Raw genomic sequence first — 10831 nt, forward strand, 5'->3', positions numbered from 1 at the left:
AGTGCACTATTATGGAACGATATTCCGGACAATTTTCAAAAGGAATAGCAAATTGTATTTTCAATTGCGTTTTCCATATGTGGACGCATAAATTGTGACATAATCCAAATGCAATTGCAAATCCTGCATTACCGTTTGCATTTTCGCTTTCGCGAACGCACAGTGACTGCCAAATTTCAAATGAAAAAGCAAAGTCCATTTGCAACTGTATTTCCCATGTCTTAGGAGTTACGAGCCTGTCATATTTAAATAGCAATATTAATTACCACGTCTGCTTTTTCACTCTCGCTGCGTCGCGCATGTAACCTGCCAAAACTCAAATGGAATCGCAATTCCTTTTGCATTTGAATTTCCGATGTCTACATGGAAAGCTGCCAATCATCGTCAGGGGCGGGACTATACTAGGGGGCGTGTTTGTATTGGGAGGTGACGTCACTCACAGACGACCGTGCCGAATGCTCTGATCGATGGAGGTAATCGGTAAAGGCTCCGCTAAAGGCAGCTACCAATCAGTTTTGTACCTGTGTGAACGAACAGACAGTGCAACCTTCTTGGCACAATACATAATTCTGTCTTTTTTTACCCCAAATGTAGCGATTATCCCCTGCTAACAGCGGGAGCCACAACGGTACGCACAATAGGTCAGTATTCACTATTAACCAAACGCTTTTCACCTGTCTCAATAATAGAGAGCGTCACACCTGCCTCAAGACCTTTTACCGTTTGCACTCCACTTGATACACTTAAGCAAACAAACAGAGCAAATCTGAGAAGGATGAAGAGAGAGAGAGAGAATGAAAGAGCAAGAAAAGACAACAATTATGGAACAAAGAAGCGACTAACAATCCAGATTAAAAAAATGGAGGCAGTCAAATACAGCACACACAGGATAGGAAAGAAAGTTTTCTGCTTTTATGACATTTGGGCGAGAAAAATAAAATACAAGAAAACCTTGTATTTTATATGGTTATCTATTAGAGCAAGCCAATAGACTCCCTACCTTTACTCCTTGTCTGATTCTTCTACTCTGAGATGATGTACTGCACTGTACTTTGTAGATATGCTTCACTGGCGTCTCACTAGAGTAAAGACAGGCACAACTCAACTGTCTTGTGTTGAAAGTGGAGCCCCTTGGAGCTCAGTCTAGCGCTGATCAGATCGCTAAGCAGCAAGCATAGACATGCCTGCCAGTCACGCACACAAACACGCGCACACGCAGCTCAAGGTGCAAATCACTTTCTTCTTCTGTTTCTCTGATGATAGAAGTATGTTTGTTGATACCAGAAGTAGACTTGCCTTTGAGCTATCTGTATCGAGTCCTCAGAGGATCAGTAGACAGAGCCCTACAAATGCACTTTCAAAGTATTCCTGGGGAAGTGCATCAGATATATAGTGGTGGGGCGATTTGTCTGTTCACTTGTTTGGCAATTGATGCACTAAACCTGTGTACAGGAGCTGAAAGTCTTAAACTTTGTTACAGATTCTTAGGCAAAGTGGTTGAATTGTGCTTGTGATACTCAAAACTAATACAAGAGTTGTTGTGACGTCAAGAGAGTTTTGGGAATTATAGCTGCAGTGTTGATTGATGTCTTCTCGATTAAATTAGAAAAAAAATCTTTGATTCTAGGTAAGTTATAATGTACAGTTAGTCATCTTGAAGACTTATTTTATGATAATGACTGACTAACTGTACATTATACCACTTATTACATGGCTAGCAAGTAAATCAATGTACATTAAATAGTGCTTTAAGTTTAGATTATTATCATGTTAATAGAAAGAGAGCATTGAGCGATCCAAGAGACATGATATGAGCATTGTGTAAGAGATTGGTTGCTTGGGCAACGGTCAAGTATAAAGTTTAGAGGTCAGTATGTGGGGGAAAAAAATCAAATATGGAAATCAAATTAAGTACTCTAGACAACTGTTCAATAAACATCATTTAAACATTTTTGTTTCTGAAACATTTTTGTGAACAATATATGATAGTAGTGTATGACAAATGATAGCATACTTTCCCAAAAAGTGTCCATCTGAAAAACAAGTTAAAATATTTTCCTGATATTTAGTTCATTTAGTTTTGATTATTTAAAGCACTCAAGTTGCTTATTAAATTGTGCTGCGCATATGGCCATGCCAGTATTCTGTCATCAAGCTACTGTAAATTAGCATAATGTGAAAAATCTTTCTCTGAGGAGGAAAAAGCCCCTCTGAGGAGGTAATGAATGATTAGCTAATTAAGTGTTGTTGTTTTTTAACCGCAACATATGCTGTAGATTTTTATAATGATTGTGAGGGCCATTTCGTACAATGACTAAATTCTATATATTCACAGAAAATTGTCTTTTCAGTTTGTCACTGTTTTTAATGAGTTTTTTTTTCATACTGGTACTGGTATCAGTATTCAATATTTCAGATAGTTCAGTTCACACAACTTGCAGCTAGCAAATTTGGGCCACAAATACTGAGAGAGATTCCTAGAATGAGGTCTAAAATGTAGAATCTAAACTGATGTGCCTGGAAATGAATTTGCAATTGAAGACTGACGTGCCCTGTAATATCCTGGGCAACCATTTCGCCCTTTGCCTAGTAGACAGAGCCTTACAAATGCACTTTCAAAGTATTCCTGGGGAAGTGCATCAGATATATAGTGGTGGGGCGATTTGTCTGTTCACTTGTTTGGCAATTGATGCACTAAACCTGTGTACAGGAGCTGAAAGTCTTAAACTTTGTTACAGATTCTTAGGCAAAGTGGTTGAATTGTGCTTGTGATACTCAAAACTAATACAAGAGTTGTTGTGACGTCAAGAGAGTTTTGGGAATTATAGCTGCAGTGTTGATTGATGTCTTCTCGATTAAATTAGAAAAAAAATCTTTGATTCTAGGTAAGTTATAATGTACAGTTAGTCATCTTGAAGACTTATTTTATGATAATGACTGACTAACTGTACATTATACCACTTATTACATGGCTAGCAAGTAAATCAATGTACATTAAATAGTGCTTTAAGTTTAGATTATTATCATGTTAATAGAAAGAGAGCATTGAGCGATCCAAGAGACATGATATGAGCATTGTGTAAGAGATTGGTTGCTTGGGCAACGGTCAATAAACATCATTTAAACATTTTTGTTTCTGAAACATTTTTGTGAACAATATATGATAGTAGTGTATGACAAATGATAGCATACTTTCCCAAAAAGTGTCCATCTGAAAAACAAGTTAAAATATTTTCCTGATATTTAGTTCATTTAGTTTTGATTATTTAAAGCACTCAAGTTGCTTATTAAATTGTGCTGCGCATATGGCCATGCCAGTATTCTGTCATCAAGCTACTGTAAATTAGCATAATGTGAAAAATCTTTCTCTGAGGAGGAAAAAGCCCCTCTGAGGAGGTAATGAATGATTAGCTAATTAAGTGTTGTTGTTTTTTAACCGCAACATATGCTGGAGATTTTTATAATGATTGTGAGGGCCATTTCGTACAATGACTAAATTCTATATATTCACAGAAAATTGTCTTTTCAGTTTGTCACTGTTTTTAATGAGTTTTTTTTTCATACTGGTACTGGTATCAGTATTCAATATTTCAGATAGTTCAGTTCACACAACTTGCAGCTAGCAAATTTGGGCCACAAATACTGAGAGAGATTCCTAGAATGAGGTCTAAAATGTAGAATCTAAACTGATGTGCCTGGAAATGAATTTGCAATTGAAGACTGACGTGCCCTGTAATATCCTGGGCAACCATTTCGCCCTTTGCCTCGAATTGCTCGGAAATGATCTGCAATGATAGTTCTCAGATTTGTCAGGGATCAATTAGCATACAGAAAACAAACAGCGCTGATGTGTTGTTTCTGAAAATTGCTGGATAGAGTGACAGAGGTGTAATTTATCCTGAAATACCCTGACCACATGTTCTGTAACACTGCTAGCAGTGCATTTGGGTGCTAACAGCTGGTGCCAGAGTCAGACTCTTTATCTTCACAGGGGGGTATATACTGGAGGAACAATGTCTTGTGTTTTGACTTTAGGTGAAGAAAAAGCGTAATGCATATGTACCTCTTTAAATGTTTCTTTTTTTCCCACTTCCCTTTCCACTGGTAGTTTATACATTTCTTCTACATCAGTGCTCAGAAGTTTGGTGTCAGTAAGCATTTTTGAAAAATGTTTAGGTAGTTTTTTTCTGTGATTGCAAAGCTGAATTTTCAGCAGCCATTAGCTACTCCAGTCTTTAATGTCAATATGCTGATTTGGTGCTCAATAAACATTTTCACAGTTGAAAATTGCTGAAAATTGTAACTTTTTCCCATAAATTTAATGCATCCTTGCTGAATAAAAGTATCGATTTCTTTACTGACCCCAAACCTTCGAAAAAATTGTGTATATTTGTGTGTTCTATAATCTTCTATGATGTCTTAATCTTATTATTTTCAAAAACTTTAGTAAATAAAAATCTCAATTCTTTAAATACAAAATTCTTACAGTCTCTCTTTTTCCTTCAATCCTGCCTCCTCCGATCTTGTTTGATTCGTAATGCATATGTACCTCTTTAAATGTTTATTTTTTTCCCACTTCCCTTTCCACTGGTAGTTTATACATTTCTTCTACATCAGTGCTCAGAAGTTTGGTGACAGTAAGCATTTTTGAAAACTGTTTAGGTAGTTTTTTTCTGTGATTGCAAAGCTGAATTTTCAGCAGCCATTAGCTACTCCAGTCTTTAATGTCAATATGCTGATTTGGTGCTCAATAAACATTTTCACAGTTGAAAATTGCTGAAAATTGTAACTTTTTCCCATAAATTTAATGCATCCTTGCTGAATAAAAGTATCGATTTCTTTACTGACCCCAAACCTTCGAAAAAATTGTGTATATTTGTGTGTTCTATAATCTTCTATGATGTCTTAATCTTATTATTTTCAAAAACTTTAGTAAATAAAAATCTCAATTCTTTAAATACAAAATTCTTACAGTCTCTCTTTTTCCTTCAATCCTGCCTCCTCGCTCCGATCTTGTTTGATTTTTCCTGTATGTGTGGCAGGTATAAGGGTTTTATCAAAGACTGCCCCAGTGGTCAGTTGGACGTAGCTGGCTTTCAGAAGATCTACAAGCAATTCTTCCCCTTCGGTGATCCCACCAAATTTGCCACCTTTGTCTTCAATGTCTTTGATGAAAACAAGGTAACAAGAGGCTGAAAAAAAGGAAAAGTCATTAAAAAGGAAAGCACTGTTATATTAGCCTAATGGGTCTTTTTAAAGTTGCAGTTTACCAAGAAATGTTTTGATTATCTTCTTTACTGAGTTGGAAAATTATCACCACTAGAATCTCTCCCTGAAGAACTGTTTGGCTGAATAGCAAAATACCATGTGTAAACACTCCATTCACTTTCATTTACTCAGCGACAGGGACATTATGTCTTTCCATTTTAGTTGTAGAAATGCAGCTTCAACAGATTTGCAGTATTTATTTATTTATTTGTTTTTGTGGTAGATCAATTTGTTGTCTAAGTCTGAGCAAGAATGAGGCATTTAGAAGCTTTATAGAGAATATTATGAATATTACACACAAGAAACAGTGTGTGTGTGTGTGTGTGTGTGTGCGTGTGTGCGTGCGATGAAAACAAGGTAACAAGAGGCTGAAAAAAAGGAAAAGTCATTAAAAGGAAAGCAGTGTTATATTAGCCTAATGGGTCTTTTTAAAGTTGCAGTTTACCAAGAAATGTTTTGATTATCTTCTTTACTGAGTTGGAAAATTATCACCACTAGAATCTCTCCCTGAAGAACTGTTTGGCTGAATAGCAAAATACCATGTGTAAACACTCCATTCACTTTCATTTACTCAGCGACAGGGACATTATGTCTTTCCATTTTAGTTGTAGAAATGCAGCTTCAACAGATTTGCAGTATTTATTTATTTATTTGTTTTTGTGGTAGATCAATTTGTTGTCTAAGTCTGAGCAAGAATGAGGCATTTAGAAGCTTTATAGAGAATATTATGAATATTACACACAAGAAACAGTGTGTGTGTGTGTGTGTGTGTGTGCGTGTGTGCGTGCGTGTGCGCGTGTGTGTGCGTGTGTGAGTGTGTGAGTCAGACATTGCTGGTCTGATGCCCCTGCAGACTATTTTCAGACTCAGATGTTTCTAGATTCTCAGCGGGACTGTCTGCTGCAATCACATCTTTAGACACTTTTGAATCACTATGTCAAAATGACATTTCCAATATGTAAAACCTTCTGTGAGATGGTAATGAACACGGGTAAGATAAAATCTTTCCCTGCTGCTGCTGTATTTAACTGCAGTTTTTTGCTGTCACTCTGCAGTTGTTTGCCATCTCATTCATTTCAGTTTGATACGAGGCTGTAACAAAGCTTTATAAAATCAACCCTTTTTGTCATTCCTTTAGACTTCTTTTTACACTTTACCCATCAGTTCTCATGCTGTCTTTCTGTTGTGCATCTCCAGGATGGACGAATCGAGTTCTCAGAGTTTATTCAAGCTTTGTCTGTCACATCCAGAGGGACGCTGGATGAAAAACTCAGATGTAAGACCAGAATTGCTTTATATATCTCGTAATGTTAGCAGTACCTCAAAAGTTGTTTGTTTGTGCAACAGAGATGTGTTCATTTATCTGCAGAAGACATTTCAGAGTCTAATAGTAAAACAGATGTTACCCACACTAAATGTACTAGTAAATGTATGCCGATTCATTTTCATTTATCACCATGACTAATGAAAAATGAGCATGTCGAAATAAACAGTAAAATAGTCTAACATTTTTCTAACGAGAACCTGCACTTATTGTCAGCTCTTGAAGATCTTGAAGATACTGCAGAGAGAGAGAGAGAGAGTTTTCTTAATGTGCTTGTTTGTTGTTGCTGTCACAGGGGCCTTTAAACTTTATGATCTTGATAATGATGGCTACATAACCCGAGATGAGATGCTGAACATTGTGGATGCCATCTACCAGATGGTGGTGAGTCATTTGCTTCTCACTGAACCGTAACTTTCTATTTCTATTGAGTTAATGAAAGAGCTTTTTTGGAAGGCCAACATGGTGTTTATTGTAAGGCCAAACTCTAAAAATTTATTATGAGGGTCTGTCAAATTGATAAAGAATGAATACCTTTTCAAACACTGGCTTCCAGGAAGCATTGGCATTCCATAATAGCATTGGGTGCGTTTTTATTAAACAAGATGTTTTCTTGCTGTTCTGATCGTATACAGTTGGCAAAGAGATCCCATTCACCTGTGTGGTAAAAATGATCAAAGTTACCTATTAATTTCTATGAGAACAGCAACAAGACATCTCCAGGAGATTTGGCTTTTTGTGAAAGTAAAAACATATTTCTGTGCACCTCCATTTTCTGTCAACCAAATATATGCATATATGTTTAACCCAGTATATAAAATAAGAAACACCGGAGGAATATTACATACTGAACAGCTTACATACTGTGCATGTCTACAGTAGACTTTACTTTGAATAGTTTAAATATTAAGTTAAGAGTATGGGAAAAAGGGTAACTTTATAATGAGGTTGTTCACATGAACTAATAATAAACAGTACTTTTAAAGCATTTATTAATCTTGCAAATTTTTATAGACACTAAAATTGTAAAAGTTGTGTATATTAATATTAGTTACTGTTTAATTAAACTAACTTGAATTAATACTAAACAGCTAAATTTTCTTAAATTAACTTTGATAAATAAAAAGTGATTGTTCATTGTTAATTCATGATACCAAATGCATTATACATTAAAATTAACATATAGACACTTAATTTTAAATTTTGCCAACTATTGTGTTTTACCCTTGGATGCTATTGAATTAACATAATTTACCATATTTTCTATATTCACCATATCACTTACAGTGATCCATTTTTTTCCTTCAGTTCGATCTGATACAGTCAGCTGAATTACATGTATTCAGTGCAGTCTTTTCATTCTTTCGTTCTTTTTGTTCAATTGACTGGTAAAAAAAAAGTTTTTGGTTTTATCTGAAGAGCGAAAATATAAAAACAACCACATTTATCTTTATTTTCCACACAGAAATGAATGGGTAACTCATTTCTGGCACCCATGATTTGTTTACCCCCATGATAGGCCACACACACAGATGATTTGTTTCCGACTGGGGTTGTTTCTTATCCTGCTATATGCCTTGTTTATGTCTGGCAGGGGAACACAGTGGAGTTACCTGTGGAGGAAAACACACCAGAGAAAAGAGTCGACCGCATCTTTGCTATGATGGATAAGGTGAATTCTGTGTATTTATTTGCTGTGTACTGTCTTCCGCTGCCTCATTGCTCTCATACACAACATTACTTGCAGAAATCATTGCCTGTGTACAAATAAGTATAGAAAATGTACTGCATTTATAGTGAATTGCAATAACTCTGAGAATTTTCAGTTATTTTTTAAACAACAAAACAATCCCATCACTTCCTATGACTGAATAGTCATAGCAATAGGTTCAATACAATGGCTTATTTCTGCTGTGATTGTCAGGAAGGCTGTCCTTCGTCAGGCACTAGAAACACAGAAGGCACGCCACATGAAAAACGCAAAATAGAAGGTCTATTGCACTGTCTAGAGGCGCTTTGGAAAGCTTTGATAAAAGAGCCTTTGAAAGAGCACTCAGCTATAGAGAGAAAGAAGAGATTTGAATTCATCATTAAAAACTGTCTTTCTACCTGATTCCATGCATATCTTCCGCCACCAACTCTATGCATTTAATACGAGTATGTGTGTTTGAAAACAGTGACATGACTTATGACTAAGTGTCTTCCTTTTGTCAACAGAATGCAGATGGGATGTTGACTCTGCAGGAGTTTCAGGAGGGCTCCAAGGCAGACCCCTCTATTGTACAAGCACTCTCCCTTTATGATGGCCTGGTGTAGGCCCATCTCAAAGTGGCGTTCAGTGAGTCCCATTTCCCATTTTCCAAATGCTGAAAACAGCCATGTACCAGCCTGCTGACTACAGTGAATATTCTAAATGTGCACATCAGTGTTAATTTAGTATTATTTATATACTGTTATATTATGTATTGTTTTGGGTTAGCTTTGAGTAATTTTGTTATGTGGTTTTCAAGTACCTAAAAGAATTGTTAATAGTTTTAATTTAAGCTAAACATTACAACACTGGCACGTCTTTACAATTCTTTACAATACTTTTCAATACAATACAGTTCTTTACAAAAAAAAAACTTTACAATACTTTTCAGTTCAAACTGAAAAAATGCAAAAAAAAAAAAAAAGGGTTGTTCGTCAAAACTGTGTCGAAACTCAAATATGATCAGCTCTCTTCCTTTTTTTAATGTTCTAAAGGAATGTCAGGACCTTTAAAATTATTCACTTTAGGCCTTTACAGTTACATCTGTTTGAAAGCACTAATTAGATTAACTGTAATTACAGCAGTTCATTATTCATGTACCAACTCAGTGTGAATTTAAAGTTTCTGTTTTTCATTCCTATATATATACTAGGTAATCAATACAGTCCATTTATGTCATCCTGCTGGCACTGTGAGAGGAAAACTGACCTGTCACCAATCTCTTGGACCTGCCAAGTGCCAACACGAAGGTGCATTGTAGGTGTTGCTCTTAAGAGGGGATCAGCTGTCAGTCACTCATCTCTGGGAATCCAGAATTCGCTCAAGACAATGTGAACCCTTGCAGAACTCATTTGGGATGAGTGATGTACAGTAAAAAACCTCATGAGAGTCTGATGGGTTCAGTGCCCGTTTTGTAAAGAAGACACTCATATGGACAGTGACTTTGTGGGCATCCACATCAGTGTTATTAAATGTAAAACTCAAATATTCTAAACACCAATGAATGAGTTCCTTATACTGCTGTGGACTTTGTCATAGGACCCAGTTGGATTTTGGTCTAGCCTTCACTACATGATGAACGAAGATGCATTTGCAACATTCCATGGGGCTTCAGCAAGCACTGGCATTGAACAACATGCATCTAGCTTTATTTATTTATATAATCTTTCTATGTAAATTAGCAATCTTCAACAATAAACAAAAACTTATAAATCTCCTTATAAATCTCATGCTTATTCTTGAGACCTGATAGTTAACGTCTGGCAGCCATGATGTATTATACTGAGACTGTATTTACTCACATGCCCCTGCTTTGCTTGACCCATAGGCAGCCTCACTGTACACCTTGTGGTGTAGAATGCAAATGTTCTACAGTATTGCATATGACTGTGGTGATGGTGTGGGCGTATATATGATGAAGTCAGCACTGGCAAACATGCTCTTCTCAGACAGCTATTGTGTTGCACCTCTGGCTTCTTTGAAAGTATGAGATTAATTTTGTACCAATAGCATATACAGCATTCATCGGCACTGCACATGCCCGCAGTGTTTGAAGTGTTGGTGTATTTAGATTACTGCTAATGTTACGGGTGTGGTTAAAATCGTCTTGGTTAAAGTCTTTTTTTTAAGCCCAACATTTCATCTTTCTAATATGGCCATCTGGGAATGTTACAAGGTCTACCTGTTCTCCAATTGCAAACGCACTGCTGAGTTTGTCTTAATGTCACAGAGACACTGCAGTAGATGAAATATTGTGTTATGGGGTAATGTTAATGAAATGTTAATGGAGTCTCTTTAAATAAAAATGTTTTTAAGAAAAAAAAAATGTCTTAAGGTCTGTTTATGGTCGGTGGGCCATAGCACTAAAGGAAGTAATTTCACCTGAATATTGCATGTTCTAGCTAATAATCACCACCTTTACTCTAAAATAACAGATAATTCAATATCTTATTTGTGTGTAGAAACAGAAACTACGCTGGTATGATCAA

The 10831-nt window shown here is 36.2% G+C and overlaps 1 protein-coding gene across 1 annotated transcript in view; it reads left to right on the forward strand.

The window, feature by feature from the left end:
- LOC107740936 (neuronal calcium sensor 1-like) overlaps window positions 1–10600 on the forward strand; it is a 23083-nt gene extending 12483 nt beyond the window's left edge. Inside the window, exons 3-8 of the mRNA XM_016553498.1 lie at window positions 5043–5181; window positions 6466–6544; window positions 6888–6976; window positions 8187–8264; window positions 8810–8930; window positions 9496–10600. Coding sequence (XP_016408984.1) covers window positions 5043–5181; window positions 6466–6544; window positions 6888–6976; window positions 8187–8264; window positions 8810–8908 — 484 coding nt within the window. The 3' untranslated portion in view covers window positions 8909–8930; window positions 9496–10600. The remainder of the gene's footprint in view (window positions 1–5042; window positions 5182–6465; window positions 6545–6887; window positions 6977–8186; window positions 8265–8809; window positions 8931–9495) is intronic.
- The last annotated feature ends 231 nt before the right edge of the window (window positions 10601–10831 follow it).

The sequence above is a fragment of the Sinocyclocheilus rhinocerous genome, unplaced genomic scaffold, assembly GCF_001515625.1.
Source record: "Sinocyclocheilus rhinocerous isolate Xijiao unplaced genomic scaffold, SAMN03320098_v1.1 scaffold346, whole genome shotgun sequence".
Lineage (NCBI taxonomy): Eukaryota > Metazoa > Chordata > Actinopteri > Cypriniformes > Cyprinidae > Sinocyclocheilus > Sinocyclocheilus rhinocerous.